The sequence below is a fragment of the Mesoplodon bidens genome, assembly GCF_964165515.1.
Source record: "Mesoplodon bidens genome assembly, chromosome: 3".
Classification (NCBI taxonomy): Eukaryota; Metazoa; Chordata; class Mammalia; order Artiodactyla; family Ziphiidae; genus Mesoplodon; species Mesoplodon bidens.
The window spans coordinates 74,546,676-74,574,620 of record NC_138178.1 but is presented as its reverse complement, the minus strand read 5'-3'; the positions used below and the strand labels follow the sequence as shown (position 1 = coordinate 74,574,620).

The 27,945-nt window shown below is 49.0% G+C and overlaps 1 protein-coding gene across 2 annotated transcripts; it reads left to right on the top strand.

Moving 5' to 3' along the window:
* On the top strand, positions 1–27,028 carry SYNM (synemin). Of its 2 annotated transcripts, XM_081228554.1 has the most exons (5): positions 1–937; positions 8,858–8,982; positions 18,678–18,748; positions 20,720–23,133; positions 24,055–27,028. In XM_081228554.1, the coding sequence occupies exons 1-5, from the start codon at positions 128–130 to the stop codon at positions 24,391–24,393; spliced, it is 3,759 nt and encodes a 1,252-aa protein (XP_081084680.1). In that variant the 5' UTR covers positions 1–127; the 3' UTR covers positions 24,394–27,028. The 2 variants fall into 2 exon arrangements, with proteins under 2 accessions (XP_081084680.1, XP_081084679.1); XM_081228553.1 differs by having other exon boundaries at positions 20,720–27,028.
* The last annotated feature ends 917 nt before the right edge of the window (positions 27,029–27,945 follow it).

Here is a 27,945-nt window from a genome sequence, read left to right as displayed (position 1 = left end):
TCTCGCCAGCTCCCGCCCCAGTCTGCGGGCCTCCGGAGTAGCGGTGCGGCGGGAGCGGCACAGCAGAGGGGACAAGACCAGGGTAGGAGGGAACTGGCCGGCTGGGAGAGACCCTTACACCATCAAGATGCTGTCCTGGCGGCTACAAACGGGCTCCGAGAAGGCCGAGCTGCAGGAGCTCAACGCCCGGCTGTACGACTACGTGTGCCGGGTACGGGAGCTGGAGCGCGAAAACCTACTCCTGGAGGAGGAGCTGCGCGGCCGGCAAGGATACGAGGGCCTGTGGGCCGAGGAGCAAGCCCGCTTCGCCAAGGAGGCGCGCAGCCTGCGGCAGCAGCTAGACGAACTGAGTTGGGCCACAGCGCTGGCCGAGGGTGAGCGCGACGCGCTGCGGCGTGAGCTGTGGGAGCTGCAGCTGCTGGGCGAGGAGGCACGCGCAGCCCGTGGCCGCCTGGACGCCGAGCTGGACACGCAGCGGCGGGAGCTGCAGGAGGAGTTGGGCGCGCGCGCCGCCCTCGAGGCGTTGCTGGGCCGGCTGCAGGCCGAGCGCCGCGGCCTAGACGAGGCCCACGAACGCGACGTGCGGGAGCTGCGCGCGCGCGCCGCCGGCCTGACCCTGCGCTACCGCGCCCGCGCCGCCGGCCCCACCGCGCCCCCGCCGCGCATGCGGGAGGTCCACAACGGCTACGCGCTGCTTGTGGCCGAGTCGTGGCGGGAGACCGTGCAGCTGTACGAGGACGAGGTGCGCAAGCTGGAGAAGGCGCTGCGGCGCGGCCAGGAGAGCCGGCGCGAGGCCGAGGAGGAGACGCGGCTGTGCGCACAGGAGGCGGAGGCGCTGCGGCGTGAGGCGCTCGAGGTGGAGCAGCTGCGGGCGCTGCTGGAGGATGAGCTGCTGCGGGTGCGCGAGGCGTACGAGCTGCAGGCAGAGGAGCGGCAGGTCAGTGCGCTGGGAAGCCCCCCAGCCCAGGCCCGCGCGCCTTGCGGGAGGGGGCCGCGGGGGAGCGGTGGGGCTCCCCGGACCACGGCTCGTTCATGACAGGTGCGACGTCGCCCACGGGCGGGGCCGGCCCAGAGGGTGCCGGTGGGGACCCAGTCGCCGAAGGGACCGCCCTGCTCTGCAGTGGGGCCTCAGGGTCCCGGCATCTCGCCAGCCCTGGCCCTTTGACTCAGTGGGCGAGTGCCAAGTGGCAGGTCCCGCTGGATAGACCCGTCCCTGCCCTTCTGTTTGGTTGTCAATTTCTTTGGCCCTTGGCATGACTGGGTGCATCCTGACAAATGACCCCCTCAAGCTCTAGGTCCTCTTTCAATTTCCTGTGCTTCGAAGACCGAGTTCACTTAAAAGTCAACCAAGAAGCCCCAGAAGTGACTTCCAGAGGTGACAGCTCCTTCCTTCTCAGACAAGTCTCAGTGTTGGGAGGTTTCTAGGCAATGGCCAAGTCCTTATCGGGAGCCGTTCAGAATGGCAGCCCCGCTGGCACTAGGGCCCCCCTGGGGAAAACTTAACTTGCTTGACAAATCGCTTTTATTTTGCCAGGATGATTTCCCAGTTGGAAGCAGCTGGTGGTGGCTCCCTGGGCCACTGCCTCATTTGTTCTTAGGAGGGGCAGTAATCTTAACGCAGAGACGAGCATTAAGATCAGAGATGCTTTTCTCACAGTACAAGCTGATGTCCGATCTCTGGGTTGTGTAAAAGCTGTGGTAACGCAGGTCCCTGTGGCAGGATGTTATTACAAGTACAGGTAATATAAACAGTTCCTATTTCAGAGAAGCACAGCTCAGACTTCTGACCCTGACACGGTGACACCTGTGGCTGGATTTATTGTCTGTACACCTAGTCCAGTCCCAGGGTTAGCCCTGGTCCTGCCCAGTCTGGGCCAGAATTGGAAGTATTCCCAAATCCTACTGTCATTAGTTCTTAGGATGACAGTTTAAGACAACATCCACACAAATTCAGAAATATTTTAAAGGGAACAGCTTGTAGCTTCAAGTAAAAAATTTGTGTTCGAGTGATTTTGTGCCTTTTAAAAAAATTAGAAGTAAAGGAAACATGGCAGTTGTGGCATAGAGGCCTGTGGTGACCTCACAGGCATCCACAAATAATCAGCAGTTACCTGTTGGCTACCCTTGGTCCTTAGCACTGTACTGGGGCTTCACTCTTCAAAGAACTAGAGCCTGGATGGGAAATCATATAAAGCAATACAGTACAAAGTTGTTTGGAATTTAATCCTTTGGATCGTTGGTTTTGTTTGGCCCCTGCCTCATAATTTTCAAAAGCCTTCTGCTGGGGTTGTAGATGGGACAAGAGCAGGGGCCGGTGAAGTGTGTGCTGATTTCCGGAGCTAACTCTAGACTCCAGAGCGCTTCCCTTTCCAATGATGGTGGCCAGGGATGCCAGTTCCATGGGGCCCCATGCTCTGTGTTGAGTGAAAGTTAAAAAGTGCCTTTAATGGGAGCTTTCACAGAGCTTTTAACCAAAGAGAAGCGCCTGCCAAACTCACTGCCCACTGAACCCCTTTGTAGGAACCCCTGCTACCACCTCAGGGGTCCCTGCTGTGCAAGCAGGTTTGGAAAAGGTTTCTTTGAGGCGTGTTTTGTGGGCTAAATCCCCACAATTCGTTTGCAGTCATAGCTCACTTGGCTCATTTTGGACCTGGAAGCTCTGGTTTCAGTGTTCTTTTTTAGCAGCAGAACCCTTCCCCCCCGCCCCAGTTAACTCTTAAGTGCACTGCCAGATATGAAACAGATAAAAGCAGAGTTCCTCTGATTCCAGGACAGGTGGGGACCTGAAGTGCCATTCAGAATCACCTTCTTTGACACAGGGACTCCAGGGCCCTTCCCTGGGGTCACACTTGCCCCAGAACTAGGATCCCACCTTCCTGTCCAGTGATATCTCTCCTATTGGAATTTGCTTGTTTCCCCTAAAAGGAAAATGTCTGTAAGGACTTGGATATTTTTCAGTTCCAATTTGTGGCTGTTTCATTGTACTGCTTGTTTGCTTATCCATAGCCTGAATCTTTCACCAGTTATCTTAAAGCAACCATATTTCAAGTTGCATTCCAAAAGACTCAATACCAAGCATTAGTATTTTTTTTAAGAAGTGTAAAAATGCTAGATATTTTGTTAAAGAATAAATATTGATGATTTAACCCCAAGCCCCTGATGTTTTCAAATTCTATAGAAGCTTAGCCTGGGAAGACTGAAAATATCATAAAACCTGATTTAACTAATTTACTGTAATAAAAGTTTCATTACTAAGAGTTAGCCTTTATCAAGAGCTTTTTGTGTGGCAGGTACCAGAGGTACCAAGCCCATCACATGTTTATTCACTCTCAGTCCTCACATCAGTCTTAGGTGGTGGGTACTAATATTTATCCCATCTTACAGATGATGAAACTGCGGCTCATAGGTCACCTAGTTAGTAAGTAGCTAAGCCTGGGTTTGATTCATGCTGCATTGCCTGAGCAACTAACCACTGGGCAATATTCCCTCTCTTCTAGCTGTTCTATTAAAGATGAACTTTAAACCAGTATTCAGTTTGCTTTTATAGAACAATGGTCAGTGTTCTTCCTAAGGGATAGCACAAAGGTGCCTGTTAATCTACAGTCCTAAAATGCTTTCAGACCCTTCCAGCTGGCTGTTGTCAGAATAGTTTTAGTGTTAAGTCTTTCATTTACTTTTTAACGTGTGCCATACGTTTGTTTGTTTGTTTGTTTGTTTGTTTGTTTTTTGCGGTACGCGGGCCTCTCACTGTTGTGGCCTCTCCCACTGCAGAGCACAGGCTCCGGATGCGCAGCCCAGCCGCTCCGTGGCGTGTGGGATCTTCCCGGAGCGGGGCACGAAGCCATATCCCCTGCATCGGCAGGCGGACTCTCAACCGCTGCGCCACCAGGGAAGCCCTGCCATACGGTTTTAATGGGAACCCCTCTCCCTCATCTGGAGGCAGGAACGCCCACATAGTGCCCAGGCTCTGGGCTGGCACTGCAGCTTGAGGGGGAAAGGTGCTCCCTAGGACTCTCTTTCTGGGAAAACTGGGCCTTCCCAGATGGCCTACATGCCTTAGACCTCTCTGGGAGGCCCCTCGCCTCAGATTTGCCCGAGAAAAGTTTGCTGAACTGACATCCAAGTTCCCAGGATTTTATATGTAGTTCAGATCACTTGAAGCCTAATTAATACACCCTGTCTCCCAGTCTGCAGGAAGGGGCTTCAGATAAAAACTGTAAGATGTTTGTGATTTACACCAGCCTTACCCCATAAACATTGAGATTTTGGCTTGTGAAAGTGCACTCTTAGCCTCGAGGCTGACTGTGGCCAGCTTCCACACCCCCAAGACATGACTGAATGAGAACTTTCTTTCGATTGGAATGGAGTTGGTTTAGCTGCCCTACCTGGGTCTGAATTGTGGCTCTGCCACTGTTTGTCTCCGTTTCCCCACCTGTGAACTAGGAGTAATGAAAATGGCCCACAGGGTGCATCTCCATTCAGCTCCTTCATTGAATACTTGCCTCTTAAGTGCTGGGGGTACAGCAGGGAGCATAACAGAAACAAAACAGAGAAAGTCCTTGACTGCACAGGTCTGGAGGTGGAAACGGTTCAGTGTCGAGGAGCGGGCATGGCTGGGGCGAGGGGGCGAAGGTGGCCTCTACAGGACCTGGGCTTCGGCTCTGAGCGTGTGGGAAGTCGCTGGAGGGCTCTGCGCAGAGGCGGGTGGTAACCCGAGTCTTCATGGGATCTCCCTGGCTGCTGTGATACACATAGACTGTGTGGGGCACCTGTTGGAGTAGGGAGACCTCTTTAGGAGACACTTGCCACCGTCAAGGCAGTAGGTGCTGGAGGCTTGGGCCAGGGACAGCAGCGAAGGGCAGAGGCAGGAATCTACCCTGAAGTTGAAGCCCATGGGGTTTGTGGATGGATTGGATGTGGTGGGAGAGAGAGGGAGAAATCAAGTCCGCTCCAGGGCCTGGGGCCTGAGCAGCTGGAGGAAGAGGGTTGGTGCAGGAAGGCAGGCTTGCGTGGGAGAGCAGATTTCAGTTTGAAATGCCTCTGAGATACCCACCTGGTCTTGTAACGTAAAATGATGGGTCTAGAGTTCACGGTGTTGTATGGGCCAGAGCTATAAACACTTAGTTAGCATCCAATCAATGCTTGTTATTAACACACCTAGTTTTTGCATCTAAATGAGGTTGTCACAGAATTTAAATTCCCTCGAGCTCTCTAACGTTCAAGATTCTCAGTGCGTGACCGTGACACTTGCAAGCTCTTCCTGTTGTGTCTGGGTGACTTGCTCAGCAAGGAGCTGCTCAAGTTTGGTTAAGAGAAAATGAATTCTTTGGACAATGAGGGCAGCAGGCTTTCCCTGGTGTCGCCTACATTTCATCACCAGTTGTGATGCTGCCCAAACGTTCTCTAAATAGCAACTAAAAAGGTGACCTTTCTCCCCAGCTCTAACATTTGGCAAAACTGTTCCTGCTTGGGTTAGAATTAGCTGCTGTGTCTCAGGCTCCAGTGCCTTGGCTTGGCCCACGGTTTGAAAACTTCTGGAGAAGTGGAGGCCAAGTCTGAAGCTTTATTCAACCAGCAGGATTGGTTACAATTTCTGTGAAGACTGTTGGGAGCCAATAATTCTTACATTCCTGCTTCCAAAAGTCAACGAATTTTCCTTTGACAGTTTAGGAAGAGTTGACTCACATGGGAATGTGGTTGGAACTGCACTTATTTTAACTTAAACACAGTTTGATTTTCCTCCTCTTATTTTGCGGGGTGCAGAAATGTTCTGCACCCCCAGGAGGAAGAGAATCTTCGTGTTACGTCCTTGACATGGCTGGGGGATCTTGACCTGCTTAGGAGGCTTGTAGTTAGAGAACAGAATGTGTTTGGTTTTTTTTTCTAAGCATTTTAATAGCAATCAAACTTTTTTGTGAAGAAGACATTACTACACATTGTCAAATTTTAATATTTAGGTAGAATTTCCTATAGTAGGAAGGAGTCATATATTTATGTTTAAGGAACATTTTATACTGTAACCTTGTACCTGAGTTTATACTCCCTCTAAAATGGGGGAACATAGGCTTTTAACACTGAGACTTAACTATAGAATGTGTGAATGTTGTGACTAAATTCTGGCAACTGTCACTTAAATCAAGACTGGCCAATGGTCTGCTTTGATGAACCTCTTTATCTATTTATAATGCCAGTTTTGGAGGGTGTTTATACTTACCCACCCTGGGATACTAGCTAGCGGTTTTTAAATTTACTCCTTTGCTTTAAAAGCTAAGTGGCTTCAGTTTTTGTTTTTAGCATACTTTATATAGACAAAAAGAACCTAACAACAATTATTAGCTTAGATATATAGAACTGCTATGAGAAGCAGAATTATTTACATGCTGATCATTCATGCATCTTTTTAGATGGTAAATCCAGTGTGGGATCTTAGTTACCTTCATTCCTTAGTTTCATAAACATTACCTATTTACTTTGGACCGCCAGCATATTGCCAGGTGCCTTTGGTGGAGGGATTACATGAGAAATGAAAGTAGATTCCTTCTCCTGTTGTCTTATAATTTTTAAATTCCACAAAGATAAATGTCTAAAAATGTATCCTGTTAATTGTATTCAGAAATAATGCTACGTTCCATTGCAGACCAAAAGTTAAAGTATATGGACTTATTCAAAGTTTAAATATTTGTTCAGTTAATTATTCCCCAGCATAACTATAAAATGTTATATAAAACTGTAATGCAGAGTAGGGCAAAACTGTAAAATGGTACAAATGAAGTCATTGTGTTTATTAATTAAAATATATTGTCGATTGAAAATAGTACATTTTGGGGACTTCCTGGTGGCGCAGTGGTTAAGAATCCGCCTGCCAGTGCAGGGGACATGGATTCAATCCCTGGTCTGGTAAGATCCCACATGCCACAGAGCAACTAGGCCCATGTGCCATAACTACTGAGCCTGTGCTCTAGAGCCTGTGAGCCATAACTGCTGAGCCTTCGTGCCACAACTACTGAAGCCTGCATGCTTAGAGCCCGTGTTCTGCAACAAGAGAAGCCACCTCAATGAGAAGCATGCCCACCACAACGAAAGAGTAGTCCCTGCTCACTGCAACTAGAGAAAGCCCGTGTGCAGCAACAGAGACCCAACGCAGTCAAAAATAAATAAATAAAAATAAATAAATACAAAAATAAAATAAATACATTTATTTAAAAAAAAAAGAAAACAGTACATTTTGAGGAGGGTAACATTATCTTGATCATTTCATTTTAAATCTAGTTCACCGGTTGCGTGCTGTGTGACTTGCATGTGAAGGGCATTTTTCTAGAGGCGGGGGCTGGTGGGATGCATGAGGCAGCGACAGGCTGTGCTTTGCAGTGTCTCGCAGCCAGGGCGGGGGACATGGACAGATGCAATTAACCAGGAGGGAGTGGAATTGCTATGGGGGCGATGTGAACACGTGCCCAGGGAGCACTTGTTAAACTACACGAGAACAGTCATAAAAGTTTATATCCAGGTCTGACTTTTGACATTTATGCCCAGAATATATTCTTGTCACATGAACATAACTTTTCTTCCCAGATGATTTTAAAGTAGCTTTTCTAGGTGAAACAAAGAACCCTGTATCATGAGTATGGGGGAAATTCTGTTTCAGATCTGAGTAACTTCTGTTTTAAATATAGTAAAACCCCTGCTTTCTAGTCTTGCCTTATTTTATTTATTGATTTATTTTAAACTTCTCTTTATTTTTTATTTTAAACAGATTTATTTATTATTTATTTATTTATTTTAAATTTATTTTTGGCTGCGTTGGGTCTTAGTTGCGGCATGTGGGATCTTCGTTGAGGCATGCGGGCTTCTCTCAAGTTGTGGCGTGCGTATTTTCTCTCTATAGTTGTGGCATGCAGACTCCAGGGCATGTGGGCTCTGTAGTTGTGGTACGCCGGTTCCAGAGTGCGTGGGCTCTGTAGTTTGTGGCATGAAAGCTCTCTAGTTGAGACTCGTGAGCTCAGTAGTTGTGGTGCATGGGCTTAGTTGCCCCGCAGCATGTGGGATCTTGGTTCCCTGACCAGGGATAGAACACACATCCCCTGCATTGTAAGGTGGATTTTTTACCACTGCGACCAGGGAAGTCCCTAGTCTTGGCTTATTTTAAATAGCATCTTACTTCACTAGTGTCATGTATTGACTTCCCTAAGCTGACTGATGTCTGAGCTGTAGAGATGCTTTACAAGCATTCATTATTATTAGGGAGCATGAACAGAGAAGCCCGTGTCCTAGCCACATCTTCCTTATGCGCTGATTAAAAAAAAAAAAAAGAAACCTTCCAAGTGGGAGAAATATAGTATTTAAAAATCATCCTTGGGACTTCCCTGGTGGTGCAGTGGTTAAGAATATGCCTGCCAATGCAGGGGACACGGGTTCAAGCCCTGGTCTGGGAAGATCCCACATGCCACGGAGCAACTAGGCCCGTGTGCCACAACTACTGAGCCTGAGCTCTAGAGCCCGCGAGCCACAACTACTGAGCCCACATGCCACAACTACTGAACCCCACGTGCCGAGAGCCCTTGATCCGCGACAAGAGAAGCCACCACAATGAGAAGCCCGCACACGGCAACGAAGAGTAGCCCCCGTTCACCGCAACTAGAGAAAGCCTGTGTGCAGCAACGAAGACCCAACACAGCCAAAAATAAAAAATAAATAAATTTATTAAAAAATAAATAAATAAAAATCATCCTTGCAATGTCTGCATTTTTAATAAACTTGGAGGTTTTTCATCTCTTTTTGTGTCCTGAGCTCTTGGTACCTTAAGTTCAACCCAGCAAAGCTCCAGTCCTCTGATCCCAAAACCTTCTGTTCTCTTTAGAGAGAGATCGCCTGCCTGGAGGATGAGAAGGCAGCCCTTACCTTGGCCATGGCTGACCAGCTGCGGGACTATCAGGAGCTCGTGCAGGTGAAGACTGGCCTCAGTCTGGAGGTGGCAACCTATAGGTAAGGATGCTGCGCTGAGTCCACCAAGCTGGAGCTGGTAGTGTGAGAGTCCCTGCAGCCTCCGTGGAGTGGCTGTGGCTTTGTGTTACTGACCCTTACTGCCTGCCAGACGCAGTGCTAAGTCCTTCACAGCTGCTCACTGCCCATAGTCACCCTCTGGTGGTGGACACCACACATCCCTTTTGCAGGTGAGGGAAGGGGCCTGGAAGCAGGGGTCCAGGCTGCTGAGGGCCTGTGCCTTACCCACCGAGCATGGCAGCCCTTGGCGGAGCCTCTGGCTGAATTGAGGGATGGTCCTAGGGCCAAGCTGATGGGGGCCTTGCTGGGTCCCTGCTCTGGGAGCTATGCAGCCTGAGTCCTGCAGAAAGGATGCTGGTCAGGGCATGGGGGAGGGGAGAGGAGGCACTTGCCAGCCTGTCTTTCCCAAGGTCCATCTCCACAGTCTTCTTGGAAATCTCATGGGGTGAACAATTGCAAAATTAAATTGGTAGGGTATTGAAACAAATGCTGAGTGAGATAAGCTGAGCTTTCCTAATAAGGAAAACTTCAAAACAATCGGGCTTTATTTGGAGGAAGGAAGCATTAGAATTTTTTTCACTTGCAAGTGACAGAAGCTCTTCTCAGACTGGCTCAAGTCAAAAAAGGCATTTATTACTCATATAACTGGAAACGTCCTTAGTTTGGGGCATGGTAGGTTCATCTGGTGCCCGGATGGGGTTGTCGGTGGGCCGTCCCTGCCTTCTCTGGCCCCTCCTGCCTTGCTCTGCCCCCACAGTGGCAGGAGGGGCCCCAAGCAGCTCCAGGCTTTTGTCCTTGCAATCCCCAATCCTGTGGTCAGAGGAGGGGGCTCTTTCCCACCATCCTAGCAGGACTCCTGGACCCGCTCTGGCTCTGCTGGGTCATGTGCCCATCCTTGGCTGGGGGAACAAAGTGCTTGAAAGGGGTCAGCTTCCCATGAGTCACATGGACTGAGATTTGGGTGGGAGGTACCCCAAACCAGGGATCATTCTAGGGCGGATGCTGGGTCAGCCTAGAAAACCCACATCTGTGCCCCTGTTAGGTGACACCTGGTGTCAGGTGAGGTCTTTTCTCTACAGAGGCAGTTGGATCGTCCTGTTTCCTTTTTGTAAAAGTTCTCTGGGTTGGAGTCAGGAGACTGATTTTATGCCTCATCTCTCTGGGATTTTGAGCCCTTTCCTTCCTCTCTTTGTCCTGCCCCCAGTTCTCTGTCATGAAAAGTCAGCGGGCACAGGTGGGCATCTTGCCTGAGAGGCCAGGGCCTTACCTCTCTGGTAGGTGTTCACAACCCTACCAGCTTAGCTTTCCTCAAGGCTTAGCTTTTTCTAGCTTTTCTCTTGGTCACGAGCCTTTTTCACTCATGTCAGCAGGGACAGAGTCTGTGGCCAGCCGCTTCTTTAACCCATTTAGGGATTGACTTGGCCGTCTCCTAGGAGTTTAGGAAGCATCAGTCCTTTCTGGGAAGTGAGTGGTTGATTTCACTGTGTGCCTTCCTGAAGTCCAAGTTTGCGTGGGGAAAATGGGGAGCCCAGCCCAGGGGCCTGCATATGCCTGGTCCTGCCCAGCTCCAGACCGCAGCCTCTGTGGTTAGAACTGCTGCCGCCCCCCTGCCCTCCAGTGCTTAGGATTGAGTCTGGGAGATACCCACAGGTCTAGAAGACATACAGGCGGTAGAATATGACCTGTTTCTTTGTATCAGCCAAAAGCCTAGCATTTTTTTATCACTGATAAGTGCCCTGAAGATAAACCCTTGTCATGTCTTATATGATTCTTTCAGTACTTTGTGCTGCTGCCTAAATTCTGAGGCCAGGTATGAAAATTCCTCTTCACAAGTGCCCATTTGATCTTTACAAACCTCGACCCTCCATCTCCAGGAAGTTGACCTTCTTCCCACACCCTGCCTCTCTGAGGGCGGCAGGGACAGTCAGCTCCGTGGGGACCACGTTCCAGGGTCCCATGCAGTGTGACTGCTCACCAGCCCTGTCTAGAGGGGCTGAGGTGGCCAGTGCTGCGGCAGGCATTGCTTCGCCCGCCATGGCTGAGGTTGTGTTTCCCCGAAGTTTCAGGCCACTCCTCTAGCGCTGCTCAGACAGACATGTGAGGTGTGTGAGCCACTGCTCACACACCACACATGGAAGAGAAGGGCTGTGGCTCTGGAAAGCTGAAAGCACATCGCAGCATGGCTGGACTCTGTGGACTGTGCTGAGGCCAGGTCTCAAGTATCATGAACCCTTCCAAACCCAGATATTTAGCCCTTTCCGGTAACCTTAAAGAAGAAACGTTAAGGTAATAATAAAATGATGCAACTCATAATTTATAGGGATAGACTTACAGTTTATACGTAAATATATAATTTAACAAAATAGTAAAATTAAAGCAAACCTCAGAGTCTAAGACTGGTGGATTTCACCAAACCTAAGTTGGCCAGTTGGTGGCCAGGGAGACTGTGGCGCCTGGCCTGGCAGGTGAATGTGAGAATGAGCCCTTTGCTCCCACATTGCAGGTGATGATGGGCAGAAGCTGTGGGGCTGGGCTGGGGCTGAGGATGCTGAGAGAAGGGGGAAGTGTGGGAGAAGACAGGCTGGCACAGTTGTGCTCGCTCTTGTCAGCCTGTCTCCAGTGGTGTCATGTGGGGCTGGAGATGCTTATCCGCCTGATATGTCATCTCGAGGTTTTTCCTGACGTGTGAGTGCTTATTATACGAGGGGCTGAGTGATGAAAGGGGAGATTCTCAGAAACAGGACAGGGCGTGGTTCTCAGCTGCATCTGCACGTGGGCATCACCGGGAGAAGCTGATGAAGCATCGGCTCCTGGACCCAGTTTAGATACTCCCATCAGATTGGCACAGGGTGGGCCCAGGCACGGTAGTGCTAAAGCTCCGAGGATGATTGTCAGATGCATCCAGGGAAGAGAAACACTGGTCCGGGGCCTTGCTCACAGGGGCCTGTAGACCCATAGTGTCGGCATCACTAGGCATCTCAAACTTGTGGGAAACCTTGGGCCCACCCCAGACCTACTGATCAAAGTTGCCTTGTCACAAGATCCCAGGTGATTTGTGTGCACGCTCCTGTTTGCAGAGCAGCTCACGGGCATCCAGAAAGCTCTAAGCCTGTCTCACAGCAACCTAGAGGACAAGACAAAGGATAGGCAGGCTGAGTGGGGGGCTGGTGCTGTGGGGGGCTGATGGAGTGTGCAGAGCAGGCTTCCTGGAAGAGGCAGTGCCAAGTCTTACAGGACAGGCAGCCAGGAAGAGACCATGTGGGAAGGGCTTTCCAGGCAGAGGGGGCAGCCCGAGTGAGGACCTGAGGACTGACCTAGCATGGCATCTGTGGCAATGCCAAGCATTCGGGCGTCCCTGGGCAGCTTGGTTTTGGGGGCTGTCATTGAGGGCCATGTATGTTGGGTGGATGAGAGCCACGCCCGTGAAGCCATGTTTTGTGAGCTGGGTGGGGTTTGTGCTCTCAGGCTGCTCTGGAGATGCTTGGCATGCAGGGTGTGATGGCTGCTCAGAGGGGCTCAGAAGCATGCGGCCGGGTGCTGAGGATCGTGTGCTGTGGATAAGGCTGCGCAGACCGAGGTAGCCTCCTACCCCATGGGAAACAGGACACGTCCCCCAAGACACACAAGTGCAAGAGTTCTGGAATCAGAAGGGAGTTGTGAGAATCAGGGAAGGTTTCTAGAGGAAGATGAGATTGATCTGGGTCTTGAAGGGTGGCAGAGATTTGAACACAGACATAGAAGAGGGGGGAGGTGGGAAGTGGGGGGTGGCATGGGAGGAGGGAGGGAGAAGTATGGTTAGGTGAAAAGTCAAACAAGATGTTAAAATAACAGTATGTGTGTTCCAAGAAAATACTGTACATGGTTTACTGCCAGTGAACAGAGTTTGATAAAGATGGTTAGGAGAAGGAATGGAGAGCTTCAGGCCGAGGTAATTAAGAGAGATTTTCAAGGGATGTGGGATTTGATTTGGGCCTTGAAGGGGCAGGGAAAGTGGGGAATAGGAATTGGACTGGCAGAAAGGTGTCAGGAAGGAGCTCCAGGTGCACAAGTCAGGATAAGGAAATAAGTGGAGGAAGGAGAATGCAAGATGAGTCAGCAGAGGCCTGGAAGGAGGCAGATTGCAGGGGCCTCCATTGCCAGGCCACTGAGATGGGGCGGTCCCAGGGCCAAGGCCGAGGAGAGGGGAGCCAGCTGCTGGCAGTTGGAGTGCAGGAGGGTCTGGGCCTGGGGTGGAAGAGGTATGTGTGTCTGTGGGTGGGGGCAGAGGCCGCGGGAGGTGCATGTGGTGGTCGGAGATTCGGGACCTGACATAGGTAGATACCCGAGGGAGCCTCCGCTCAGGGCTGGTGGGGGCAGTGATGGAGGGGCCGGGAGCAGGAGGTTTCTGGGTAGGAACGTGGGCAGATGTGCTGCTGGGCACACACCCTTGTAAACTAGATCACCCCACACTGAGCCCTTTCCACAAAGCAGGTGGAGAGGGCTCAGTGGGCTTATTCAGACTTAGTGTATAATCTGAAGATGGTGAAACTGACAGTATTCAGAACCCACCATGTCCCAAACCCCTCCACTGCTGACATAAAGATCAGGCCCAAAAGCCATCGATTGAGAACTTGCAGAAACACAGTTAAAAAATAAATAGAGCACTCCTGGCCCCATCCCTGCCCCCATCCCTGCCCCCGCTGAAAAAGAGAACAGAACCCAGCCATCAGGAGTAAGCTGTTAGAAAATATACTGGAAAAAAAAAGATAGTCAGAATTGAAACAAAAAAATGCAAAAATAACCCAGGAATAAACTGACTCCAGAAACCACAAAACTGAGGGTAAGAAGGGGCCCATCCTGGATTTCTTATCTGGGGGACAGATGATGAAATCTCCATCAAAATTTAAAAAGAGGCTTCTTTTTTTATGTTTTGGGGGTGGAGAATATAACAATTCTGGGTTTTACCTGAAAAAATGGAAAGCAGGGCCAAAGGATTTCTCAGACAGAAAACACTAAAGGGAGTCTTGCCTGGCCGGATATGAAAATGTAGTGCAAAGGTTTCCTGCCTGGGGACTTTACGGCAAAGTCCTTTTAAAAGGTTAGTTTCTTTGTGTGTCTGTGCTGGGGGAGGACGTGCAGAGCCCCCCTTTCCTCTTTCTGATGGCAGTGGGCAGAGGTGGCGGGTTTTAACTGAGAATATTCAGTCTCTAGGTTTAGACTGCTAATGAAGCAGTACAGATAACGCTTGACATTGCTAATTTCATCATCTTAATGATGTTTCTGGTTGCTCCATTGTTTTTAAGACCACCTGTACCTTTTTATGTGTCTGTTCAAAGGAGAACATTTCTTGGGAAGTTCTCAAGTTCTTGGAGAAATTAATTAAAAATTAATTAATTTATTTATTTTTGGCTGCATTGGGTCTTCGTTGCTGCGTGCAGGCTTTCTCTAGTTGCGGCAAGCGGGGGCCACTCTTCGTTGCAGCGCGCGGGCTTCTCATTGCAGTGGCTTCTCTTGTTTTGAAGCGCGGGCTCTAGGCACATGGGCTTCAGTAGTTGTGGCACGTGGGCTCAGTAGTTGTGGCTCGCAGGCTGTAGAGCGCAGGCTCAGTAGTTGCGGCGCACGGGTTTAGTTGCTCCGTGGCATGTGGCATCTTCCCAGACCAGGCCTCGAACCCGTGTCCCCTGCATTGGCAGGCGGATTCTTAACCACTGCACCACCAGAAGTCCCCATTTTGTTTTTTTAAAACTTGAACCCTATTTTTGGGGAAACCTATAAAAATGTGTTAACACTGAGACTTACCTGGTTATTAGGTGAAAAATTTGAAGTTAATAAAATCTTGTAGTTTTAAGGATAGATAATTAGGATCAATGGATACATTTGGTTGTTAGCCTTACCCACATCATTGGGTAAATGAGTTAGCCCTCAGTTAACCATGACTTTAGGTAACCAGACTCCCTTCCCTTCTTGAACTACTTTGGTTAATGGAAAATCACCTTTCTTCTGAGGTCAGTAGAAGATGATGTAGATGACGATGATGATGATGATGATGATGGCTGATATTTATTGTCACATATTCTGTGACAGCCATTGTCGCAAGAACTTTCCAATCACTTTATTAATTACCACCGCAAACCTGTGAGTGCTCCCTGTTTCAGAAATGGGGAAAGTGAGCCACAGAGGGTTTGAGCGGCTTGCCCAAGGTCATAGGACTAGGAAGTGGCAGGATTTGAATCCAGGCAACCTGATTCTGGAGGTTTCTCTGTTAACCACTCCCTGTGCTTCCTCTTTCTGCTTTATTAGTAATCTTATTCTTTATGTCAGTCTTTTTTTTTTCTGTCTCTGGAATTGACAAATGGGCTTTCCTTATGTGATTTCATCCCGAGCACAGAGGGAATGACCAGAGGCTGCCTGGCACCACTGCCTCCTTGTTGTCTTTCACATGCCTGTGCTTGGGACAGACCCTTTCCAAACCAGACGGTGATGCTGGTTCTGTGGATGGACTTCTGCCCCTCTCTCCTCCCTTCCCACTCCAGTCCCCAGTCTAGAGTGACAGGCGGTCCCCTGTCCTCTCTGGAGCTGGGGCCCAGGGAAGCTCCTTCTCCCAGCCCCTACCCCCCTTTCCTCCGAAAGCTTGTGTTTTGCCAGGAAGCACCACGTGAAACATCTCTCCACCCAGGACCAGGCAGCCTCCCCCACTGGCATTGCTTCTGGAAACATCCTCCGACTCTCCCTCCTCCCTGACGCTTGTCCCTGTTTCTGGTGGGCGTGCAGGGCAGCCGCCTTGTGCCCACTGTGTGGAGCAACAACATATGTGCCCTGAGCTGCCATCAGGATGATCTGTCCCAGACGGGAGCCCCGCTGCTGGCTGGGCCGTGGGTGGTCTGTTAGGGCCTGGCACCCAGCCAGGGGCCGCGTTAGAGCTCCCTTCCAACTAGTGGGCTTGTCTTGGCGGCCTTAATGAGGCCAGGGACCTGGTTTTCCAGCACATGTCTGCTTGTTTTCCTGCCTTTCGAGAGGCTGCCAACCCATGGGCCTGTGTGAGATGTTCACTTATAGCCCGTGATTCAGGCGGTTGGCATTTCTCACTGGCACGGCGGGTCCCAGGCAGTGCTCTTCCGCCGCTCCCCAATCACCAGAGAATGCTTGACCTGCTCCTTCAAGTTGTACGGGTCTGTTCCTTAAAAACCTTCCTTTGAGAGCTTTTGGGGGAAATGACCCTTTTTGGCCTTGCCCCAGGTACTTTGTTTATGCCTCTGCCACCTAGTCTTGTGAGCTGTGCTGGTGGAGACGGGTTGTCATGTGTCATTGGTCGGGGGGGGGGGTTCGTAAAGGCATGGATTCAGGGACCAGTGTCCCAGCATGCCTGTGAGGCCCTTTGCTGGGCGCCCAGGTCAAGAAGGTGGCTCCTGCCTGTTGGACCAGCCGTTGGGAGGAGGAGTCACTGTGGACCTGAGCTCTTCCCTAGTGGGAGCTGCTGCTCTTCCCTGTAGGGCCATTTTGATTGAAATCACCTAGAGATATTGGATCTGCTTTCATTAGTATGGTCTGGAGGGTCTGTCTGCAGGATTTGTTCTAAAATGTATGTGAAATGGCACCATCTCTGGCCCTGTAGGGAGGCCCAGGCAGCTTGCCGGGGCTGCTGAGTGCCCAGGCCTGGGCTCCCTTTCTCTCGCTGATGAGTGCAGGCCTGCTCTCCAGTCTGCTCACTGTAGGGCCAGGATGCCCATCGTCGTCGGCCCAGTGTGGGGTTGCCAGGAGGACTTGATGAGGTAGAGGGGAGGGTTAGAGCCTGCTTGGTGCTCAGTCTTAGGGCTGGTGAAGGCCTTGGGCACAGGAGCATTAGTGCTGTGTCACCCCTCGGGGTCTGGTGCCCCCTCCTAGGAACGATAGTACCTGACTCAGGGTCCTGAACTCAGTAAAAGTTTGGTGATGGTTTGGATTTTCCCTGAAAGAGAAGCAAAACCATTCCCCTTTGAGGGGAGAGGGAAGAAATTTTTCCCCCAAGGGGATCTTCTTTATCCTGACCGCCCCCCACACCCCACCCCGGTCATCAGTTCTCTGCTGACCTGGATGCCCTGGCAGCACTTTCTGTCCTGACTTGGGCAGCTAACGTGGGAGCCCTGTGGTACCTGAGGCTTCCTCCCGAGCAGGCAGAGGGAAGATCTGAAATAGGACTTGGCTTCTCAGTAGCCCCCCGTGGACCCTTCGCTGTAGGATGCTACCGTTCCTGCTACTGTCATCCTGGGGCACAGACCCTCACAGGCTGACTTTTACCTTGAACGTGTTCCTTTTATTCTATACAGACCTCGGGATTTTCTCGGCAGTGGAAGCTATTTGTGTTCCTGGAACCGAACATGCTTGGTCATGAGGGTGTGGGATTAATGGGCTGGTGTCCTGTTTCCTGGCTCTCGCCTGGCGTGGAGGGCAGGGCTCTGGACGCGGCCCCTCGGCTTCCTGCGTCCACACATGCACACTGCAGTCGCAGCTTCCAGGAGAACCCTCCTGTGCACACCTGGACTGGAATCCCTCTCACCCTTGTCTTTGCTTTTTCCTCAGGGGGGCCTCCTGGCTCTCTTCCACCTGCCCACAGGGTTCTCGCATTTGTGGGAATCACTGCGTTTGAATCAGTGGAAATAGAACTTGGCCCTGGTCTGCCTGATCCGAGAGTCCCCACCCAGCTCCGGCGTCCCTTCCCTCTTTGGCTGCCTGGCTCTCAGTGGTCAGATCAGCATTTCCAAGTGGGCCCCGCTTCTGCTTGCCCTTTGCCATACGCAGTATATTTCTTGGAACTGACATTAGTGACCTCACACATTGCCCTAGCAACTGAGCAACTGTTGTGACCGCAGCAGCCCATGTCCTAGGGTCTCCAAGCGATGGACATCCCGCACTGACCCACTGCGGTGTGCTGGGGCTATGGGGCCTGACCTCTGCTCTCTCCTCAGGGCTGTGAGTCATAGACGTGAATAACAACTTAATGAAGACTCTAGAGTTTTACACTTTGGGAGCTAGACCTGGCCAAAGAAACCACCTAGTCCAGTGCATTTTGCCATTTTATCAGAGGAGATAACTGGATGCTGCCTGGAATGAGACCCCTGGGGGCTATGGTGGTGGAGGGGGGTGGTCTGCAGCTCTTCCTTCTCCTCTTATGCCTGCCCTTTCCATCTCTCCTCTTTTTTCATCTCTAAGATGTCCCCATGGAACCCAGTATGAAAACTGCAGACGCAGTCTGGCTGCCTTATTTACAAACAAATGTCAGTCCTTATTCTGCCCTTAGTCAGCCCCTGACCTGTGACTCCAGAGAGACCCCAGTAGTAGTAGTAATTGTTTTGGGTCCCTGTAGCCCAGGGTGACCTGCCAGGCATGGGCCCTTCCTTGCTTCCCAGGGAAGCCAGACCCCCGACCTCCCTTCCTGGGCCCACATCCCTCTGTCTCCTCCTTCTCCATGCCCTGGGTTTGGAAGGGTTTTCTAGAAGGCCTTGGCTCTCCAGTCCTTCTGAAGCCCTGGCCGCCTCATTTTGTTCATTTAGCTGAGAGACGCTCTCTCCAGCCAGGTCTGCTGGGGTGGGCTTGCATCCCAGTAGTGCAGCATATGCAGACACATGACACTGTGACAGTGTATCATTGACCAGATCGACAGCTAACAGAGGCACTTCTTGTCTTTTATTTCCTAATGAGTTTTTTAAAAATAATTTTTACAGAGCCTTACTGGAAGGAGAAAGTAATCCGGAGATACAGATCTTGACTGAGCGCATTGAAAATGTGCCACAAGGTAAATATAAGGGAAGCTTATCATTTAACGTTAAGGTGCTGTCTATCTGAGCAGGTTCATTCCATGGATAAAGAGTAAAGCATCATTTATCTGGAAGAGTTGGGGTTAGATAAGAGTTTTCAGATACCTGTCATTTGTCCCTCTCAAGTATCGAATAGATTTTATTTAATGGGCCATAATTTCAATAATAATGCAAATGAAATTGTGTGGGAAAGGGCTTCACTAACTCATTTGTTCATCTAGCCAGTGTTTGAGGGTGCTTCCTACCCAACGTGGTGAGGGAGGAGAAGGCTGATGGAAAGCTGGGAAGTGTGAAGGGTGAGAGGTGGACATGGATTTCTTCATCACACCCTGTGGAGGGAACACCCTTTACAGACCAAGACTTATAGCCTTAACCCAAACCTAGGGAGGTGTTACTTTGTACAGCAGGCAATCAACACTGGAACTCGTGACCCCACCGGCGGGAGAGGTGGGAAGGATTACTCTGTTTCCACCAGCCTAGGTTTGCGTGGGCAGCTCAGGGTGGTGTGAGTGGCGCAGTGTCACCTAGTGCCCTGAAGTCAGCCTCTGTTCGGGCCAAAAGCTGCAGCACAAAGCCCGTACTTCCTGTAGCTGCAGAACTGACATTAGAGAGTTAATGTTCATCAGAAAGACCCGGAGAACCTGTAGGAAAACTTTTTTTTTTTTTTTTTTTTTAAGTTTTCCCAGTCCTGTAAAACCTTAAAAAGCTTTCTGGCTAAGCAAGGGCAGATTACATTATGTGCAGTATGTTCTGTATACACCTTACTCTGTGTAGTTTCAGGCTCCATGAGTATTGCCATGTTCAAAATCATGGTACATTGGGATTACATGTAGGTACTGGTTACTGCTGTCAGGAGAATGTGATTGTAACAATCTGGATAGGTGGTAGTTTTTTAAAAAAATAACACTCCCCATCTTTATTTTCAAAAACAACATCCCTATTAGACACTTCACAGATTGACAGGTCACTGGGTTCAGAATAATTTTGGTTCCAGTCATCTGTGACTGGAAGGGATTTGGTCTTAGTGTCCAGCAAGTTTGCTTTTGAATTTGAGAGTAAGGTTGGTTGGGTGCCGTGGGGGAGACCCAGGGGGCGAGAAGCCTCTGCCCAGCTCAGCAGATGGGTGTGGGTGGGCACAAAGGGGTGCCTGCAGGGTGGCTGATGCTCCTGGCCCGGCCACATTCCTGCCACCAGCTGCCACCCCTAAGAGCAGGTACCCTGGGTAGCATGTCTGCGGATGGTCCAGAGCAAAGCAGGAAGCCCCATGGACTGCCTCCCAACCCCAGGACCATGACATTAAGACAGATTGTAGTATTGGTGATTGGTTGGCTTCCTGCTTTGGCACCTTTTCAAATGAGTTGTTTGTATTAAACAAACAAACAAAAAGTATAAAAATAGAAGATATCAGGAATTTTAAAAAAAAGTCAAATTCTTCAATATTTGTGGGCCCAACATGAAAATCAATGAAAAATAAGAGCATAGTAAAAGGTGGAGGGGTTATGCCATTCAGTGTTTAGTATTTATGTACTCTGTAGTAATTATGAAACTCTTCTCTGCTAATCAGTAAAATGAAGTTATCTCAACAAAGTGGAAATGAAGGATTCCAAGTTGTGAAATTTCTGCCACATAAATAGCGCCCCTAACGTCTCTGGCACATGTGCCATGCTTTACGATCACATGTTTGATATATTTAAGATGCATGAATGTTTTAAGGTCAGTAATTGGAGAAAAGTGTTGTGTGGCATTCGTAGGGCTACATTTTATTGTCATAGATTTCTTTAAACTACCAGAAAAAAATAATTGGGGGGTTGAAAATATCTCATTTATAATGACCCTCCTGTGGTAATAGTGTATATTATGATGGGATGGGATTTGATCTATGGTGATGCTTTTCAGATGAAAAAAGGTAATGATGACTATCATTTTAATGCACTGTTCAATTTCTGCAGAATTCAGAAACAAGCCCTATCAATATACCACCTCAGTATTACAGAGGGAAAATGAAAGAAATCTGTTTCCAAGGCAGAAAGCACATTCGGCAAGCTTCAGTCACAGCCTGGCGCCACGTTCTCAGACGGCCGTTAGAAGCGCTGCCAGAAGAGACTTCCTGGGCTCCAGATACTCTTCCTTTATCACTGCCCGGCAGGAAAACTCTTACGGAAAAACTGCCAGCAATCAAACCAACTTCAGAACTTTCTCTCCAACCACTGGTCTTTTAAGAAATACTGAAGCTCAAGTGAAAACATTCCCTGATAGACCAAGAACCGAAGGTATAAAGGGCCCCCCCACTAATCTAGCCAAAGAGTCTGCCGTTGCCCAAGAGCCCTACCAAGAATGCCGGGACGATGTGGTGGCAGGTGCTTCCGAGAGCACTTGGTCAAATGAGAGGACCGTCATTTTGGGAAAGAAAATGGAAGCTAAAGCCACAAGGGAGCAGGAGAGAGACAGACCGGGAACCATCCAAACAAAGCGAGAAGAGAAAATGTTTGATTCTAAAGAGAAGGCTTCAGAGGAGAGAAACTTAAGGTGGGAAGAACTTACAAAGTTAGATAAAGAAGCAAGAAAGAGAGAAAGCCAGCAAATGAAGGAAAAGGCAAAAGAGGAGTCACTGAAGGAGAAAAGTGTGAGGGAGAGAGAGATACCGATCAGTCTAGAAGTATCCCAGGACAGCACAGCAGAGGCGGCCCCCCAAGGTCTCCAGACATCCCTAAAGAAGGATGCTGGTGATGGAACATGTAGAGGGGTGGAAACGAGAGAGGCAGGGCTCAGGCTGGGCACCAGCGACACTGCAGGCTCCCTGAAAGGTAATTCCATGACCGAAACCATAGCTGAGAACATCGTTTCCAGTATCCTGAAGCAGTTTACCCACTCTCCTGAGACAGAAGCATCTGCTGATTCTTTTCCAGACACAAAAGTCACTTACATGGACAGGGAAGAGCTTCCCGGTGACAGGAAAACAAAGACTGAGATAGTCGTGGAGTCAAAACTGACTGAAGAGGTCGACATTTCAGATGAAGCTGGCCTGGACTACCTGTTAAGCAGGGGTGCTAAGGAGGTGAAGGTGAAAGGAAAAGCAGCTGAGCATTTGATCGGAGATATAATCAGTCTTGGTCTGAAGGGGAGAGAGGGGAGAGCAAAGGTCGTCAACGTGGAGATCATCGAAGAGCCCGTGAGCTATGTCAGTGGCGAGAAGGCGGATGAGTTTTCTACACCATTCGAAGTGGAGGAGGTCGATGATGTGTCTTCGGGCTCCAAGGGGCTTGTTGTTGAGGAGGAAGTTGACAGAGAAACAGATATCACGTGCTCAGGGAATGAAGGTCAAAAGACCAGGCAGCCCCAAGAGAACATAACTCACTTTGAAGAAGTGACGGAGGCAGGTGACTTGGAGGGAGAGCAGAGTTATTTGGTGTCGACTCCGGACGAATACCCTGGTGGCCATGAGAGAGATGAAGGCTCTGTGTACGGGCAGATCCACATCGAAGAGGAATCCACCATCAGGTACTCCTGGCAAGATGAAATTGTGCCAGGGTCTCGGAGAAAAATGGAGAAGGACGATGCATTCGGAGAGAAGGTTGTGAAGCCACTGGATGTTCCAGAAGCATCTCTGGAGGGGGACATGGGTTCTACTCACTGGAAAGGACAAGCGAGAAGTGGTGAATTTCATGCTGAACCCATAGTCATTGAAAAGGAAATTAAAATACCACATGAATTCCACACATCCATTAAGGGAGGCTTCAAGGAACCCAGGCACCAGCTGGTAGAAGTGATTGAGCAGCTGGAGGAGAGCCTTCCGGAGCGCATGAAGGAAGAGCTGTCCACCTTCACCAGAGAGGGTCAGGGCGGGCCTGGGGATGTTTCCGTTGATGTAAAGAAAGTCCAGACCACGGGTGGCGGGGCTGTGACCTTAGTGGCTGAAGTCAACCTCTCGCAGACTGTGGATGCCGATCAGTTAGACCTGGAGGAGCTAAGCAGGGATGAAGCGGGTGAGATCGAGAAGGCCGTGGAGTTGGTGGTACGAGACGGCCTGGCTAGGCGGCACAGCTCGGCCCCTGGCAGCCCAGATGGGGAGGCCAGAGTGGAGGCCCCAGCTGCCAGCCGCGGCTTCAAGCGCTGGGCCACCCAGGAGCTGTACAGCCCCTCTGGTGAGGAGGCCGACACCGGCCAGGCCTCTCCCCGCACGGAGCTGGTCATTTCCCAGGGCCCCGTGTCAGCCACCGTGGAAGTCACCAGCCCAAGGGGCTTTGCCCAGTCAGATGTGCTGGAGGACGTCAGTCAGTCTGTGAGGCACGTTCAAATAGAACCCCCTGGAACTTGGAGGACTGAGCAGGTCTCACCTGAAGGACCCGCCGCCCAGGTGGTGGAGGTAAGTGGGGAAGGGGACCTGAGCTGGGCAGCAAGCTCGGCGGGAGCCAGCTCGTCTGCAAGACATGCTATGTTGGGTCCCGATCAAAGTCAATTGTCCAAAGAAATCTTCTTCCCAGGGCCTGACCCTCCCTGTCCAGGGGCCGGGGACTCAGAAGAGCCTGGCCTGGCAGAGCTTTCCACAGATCCTGACAGGTTGGGGAGGCACAGCCCATTTGGCTCCCGACAATTTCATTCTAAGAGGGAAATTATTTTTCAGGCTCCCGCTTCTGAGGCAGGGAAGGTTGGTGATTATTTTTCAAAAGAAGAGTCAGCGGGTACCCAGACTTCTGTGAAGCACCTTCAGTTAGGCCCCAGGGAGGGGTTCAGTGAGCAGATCCAGCTCACAGCCCCCCTTTCAGACAGAATGGAGTTGGGTGTCAGAGAAGCTTCTGTGCACACGGAAGTGTGGTCAGGGAATGGCACATCCATCAGGCACATCAAGACCGTGCCTCAGAGGCATCAAGGCACCGAGCAGATAGTTCCCTTACCCTCGGAATTTAGCGACTCAGAAAGCAAAGCCCACAGAGAGAGCTCGGCTGATGTGACCCAGGCCACCCGTAGTTACGCTGTGGGTAGGAAAATCCTGATGACTGAAAAGAGCACCTTCCAAAGGGCCGTTTCTGAATCGCCTCAGGAGGCTAGTTCAGGAGCCACGTCAGGGGCAGAAGCGACATCAGGTGTGAGCAGATCCTTTAGGCATATTCAGCTGGGTCCTGCAGAAACCAACACCTCTGCACACATTGTCTTCCACGGACCCATTTCCAAACCATTTGCACTTGCTGGTTCGGTAGACTCCCCTGAGGTAGGCGAGGTCGCAGACAGTGGCAGAACACTAAGGCACGTTGCCCTGGGGCCCAAAGAAACTTCGTTTACCTTTCAGATGGACGTGAGTAACGTAGAGACGACCCCCGGCTGGACCCGAGAGGCCACAGTCCTCTTCCCCGCAGGGACAGAAGCAGAAGTTCATAGTGTGTCTGACCGTGATGCTTGGAGAGATGTCAGCAGTAGGAATGACCTGACAGCTGGCGTGAGCTTTCAGGGCTCTGCTGGGGACAGACACCAGGCCCCCGGGGAAAAGGACAAGGAGCAGGCTGAGTTTGATAAGATGGTGCAGCTGCAGAGGATGGTAGACCAAAGGTCGGTGATTTCGGATGAGAAGAAGGTTGCCCTCCTCTATCTAGACAATCAGGAGGAGGAGAATGAGGGACACTGGTTTTGATAAACATATTTTGTTTTAAATGCCATCTTATTTGGTAACATACCGACACACAAAGGCCTTTACTTACTTTAGGGAAGGGAGGCGCACTCTTTATTAAAACCTCCCCCCTTTTTTACTTTCTTTAAAGAGTGCTCCAGGCAATGTCAATTTACTTGATAGTCTGTAAAGATTTCCAACTAATTCATGCCTTAAAAGGCTTTGGAATTTTATTGAGTTGGAACTTTGACAAAAATATTTTTTATCTTTTTAGTCTTAAAAGTTCCTTGTTCTGGAGTTTTCTTTCTACTCTACCATTCTTGCACCAGGTCACAGAAATGCCTCACGTCTGTTTGAAACTATATCTAGGTAAGATGCCTAAATGGTAATGAGATTAAAGTAATATATTTAAGAGTAAATTTTATTTGCATGTGCTAACATGAAATAGTAAACTAACATTTTAAGGGAAAAATGAATACATTTTTCTCTTTCCAAAGTCTTTTCAAAAAGAAATCATAGGAAATAAGCAGATTAAAAAAAAAACTAAGTGATTACATCTTAGGAAAAAGTTATTTGTCATAGAGTTAAATTCATTTAAAGACTTGAATGAATTGCTTTCTATGTGCAGAAATTTAAATAATATAGTATTTTATTTATGGAGAGGACAGCTCCAGCCTCCTGCAGTATATCAGATCAACACACTAGCTATGTTTGCATAAGTTCCTGGAACCCTGCACTGGGTCCAGGCAGGGACAGGGGCTGGGGGGGATGATTATTGGGAATGGCTTACAGTACCAATTTTTTGCAGTACTAGGTTGTTCAGTGCACAGTTTAAATATTCTTTTTTGTTATAACCTAAGTTCTGGAGTAGCCAGCTCTTACCAGGGTATACTTGAGCTTTTCTGCACTTTAGCCTCTAAACATTTAATTTTGCTGGTGGGAGGTAGACCCTGAAGACAGTAAAAAGAACGTTGATGCGCAGACTGTAGCTGGACTCGTGGGATGGTTATGCACAGTAAAGTTGAAAGCCCAGGTGGGCTGTGCCTCCCAAAGAAGCCCTTTCCAACCCACTGATGATGGGGTGGAGGCCTTTCTGAGCGCAAAGAGTTAGAGATGGAAAAACGGCAACCAACCTCATGGAGGTTTTTGCTCTTTCGACAGAAATCATGACAGTGGTGGTGTTTTGTCCAGGGAAACAAGTAATACGTTAAATAGAATAAGATGTTTTGGGGAGGGTTCTGGGTGCCTCTCCTGCCGCCCAGCCCTGAAGCACCCAGGAAAGGCCCTGGAGGAAGGCAGAGGCCCTACTCTTCTGGGCCACGGAGTGTGGCCCTGTAGATACACACCACTGAGTTTAAGATACTAGAATGGGTGTGTTCTGCTGGATTTGTTTTATTTTACATAAAGGTATTGTTTTTAAAGCTTCCTTCTTTAAAGGTGTAGCATCACATAAAAATAGTATCTCTAGGAGCACAGTATTGTAATCCAAACTAGTTTCTTTCACTTAATGTTGTCGAAACTGTACTGCCCCTAACTTTGTCATCCTCAGGTAGGACATGATGATGGGGGGTGGTTATGGAATTTGAGGGTCTTCCCTCTAGGTTTCACTGATGGCCCTCAGACCTCCACAACGCATATCTCCTCAGCTGCCAGGAATGGCCACAACAACTAGTTTAGGGAGAGTGCGTTTTCCTAATCGAGAAGTGGAGGATCAGTGCAGCACAGCTTTCAGGGTGATCTATTTTTAAAACACCGTGAAGCAGGGTATAGAAAGAAAGTTGATTTGAATTTCAAGTGTAAACCTTTGTTATCTGCCAAATGCACTAGTGATTGTCAGAAACTGGTACGGTGGTGACGGCTTTGCCAATGAAGACTTCTTGTTTCTAATAAAAAGATGAGTTGATTTTATGTTAGTTGTAATTGGTAATGATTTGTATAAGTTATTTATTGGTGAGAATTCGGTCAAGGTGACAGCCTACTCTTTGATGGCAAGACAGACTGATGATGGCGGGAGTCTAATTATGTGTCTAAGTAGGCTTAGTTTAATGTCACTCTCCTAGCTTGTGACCTTGGAAATGAGGGCTAATGTGAATAGGTTTATTAAAGTCATGACCGACCTCCATTGGAAAATAAATGTCTTAGATCTTCATTTTTATCTCCATGTTGGAATGCATATCTTTAAGTATCCTGACAAGAGTATTTACCAATATGGAGTCATGAGCTGTTGTTGGTTACTAAAGTCTCTTGGAACACCCAGGAGCAGGGTGTGCCCTTGACCCTGTGACAGGTCATGCCACAGCTCCCATGTCCTTTAAAACCAGTCACTCTGGAGACAATAGTAGTCAACTGTGTGGTGGGACAGGGTAAGGACACAACCAGTCTTTTCACATTTATTTTTGTGTAGACAAAACGGTATTAATGGAATGTTTTTCACCTTCCCACTGGCTGTTTTGATATTGTTTGTTTAAAATGTATATTTAGAATGGAATCATCTGAAAAGAGCTGATCTTGCTAACCACCTGTGAAGGGATATGTCATAAGAATGTATGAAAATAAAAATCTAAGAAAAAATCCCACATTGTTCCTAAAGAGAATGAATGTTTTCCAGTAGGTGTTTTTGTGGTTTTTATTTAAATTCTAATTAAAGCATATATGTGTTTATGTGCATGTTTTTTTTATGGTGGCACAGAATCACTGGGGAGAATATATGTGGAAAGTCCCAGTTCTTTAATCCCTCACCTGAATCAGAACTCGATATTGTTAACACAGAACTAGAAAGCGTGGCAGACAGAGCATAAACCACCGGCTTGTATTCAAATACAGACTGGACAATTTGTGGTAAGAATGTCATCATGACAGCCTAGAATGCTAGTGACAGTAGTGTGACCAACCATCCCGTTTGGCCTTGAATGGAGGGGTCTCCTGGGACATGGGACTTTCAGTGCTAAAATGAGAACAGTCCTGAGCACACCGTGATGGTTCATTACTAATCTTAAGTGCAAACCGGAATGGCTAATCATGCCCATCTCTTAGGAGCTTGAAAAAAGTGCACTAGTTTGAGACAAAGGAGTAGATACCCTTACCTGTTTGTAGCATTGTACAAAAACAAAATAAACCAAAACATGAATAGGTAGACTCTTCCTTTCATTTTGAAGTTAAAACATTTAATAGATGGGAGACATTTGATGGAACATTCCTAAATTCATTCTTTCTCAGGGTGGTGGCTAAATTTTTTAAAAAGTGTTTTAGTTTCTGTGATTCCAAAATATTATCCTACAAGAAATAGAGGAAGAAGTAACATCATAATTTACATTTTGTTTTTTCAAAAACCTAGTGTGGACTCTTAGTCTGCTTAGGCTGCTATAACAGAATACCACAGGCCGGAGGCTTAAACAATGGACACTTATTTCTCACAGGTCTGGTGGCTCAAAATCCAAGACCTAGGTGCTGGTGGATTCATTCTTGGTGGGGGTCCTCTTCTGGTATGCAGACGGCTGCCTTCATGCTGTGCCCTCACATGGTAGAAAGATCATTTCTCATGTGTCTCTTTTTATAAGGGCACTAATCCCATTTGTG

Coding starts and splice junctions, on each gene's coding strand:
- SYNM (XM_081228553.1), top strand. CDS start 128: ATGCTGTCCTGGCGGCTACAAACGGGCTCCGAGAAGGCCGAGCTGCAG. Junction 938..8,857: donor TGCAGGCAGAGGAGCGGCAG/GTCAGTGCGCTG, acceptor TGTTCTCTTTAG/AGAGAGATCGCCTGCCTGGA. Junction 8,983..18,677: donor CTGGAGGTGGCAACCTATAG/GTAAGGATGCTG, acceptor TAATTTTTACAG/AGCCTTACTGGAAGGAGAAA.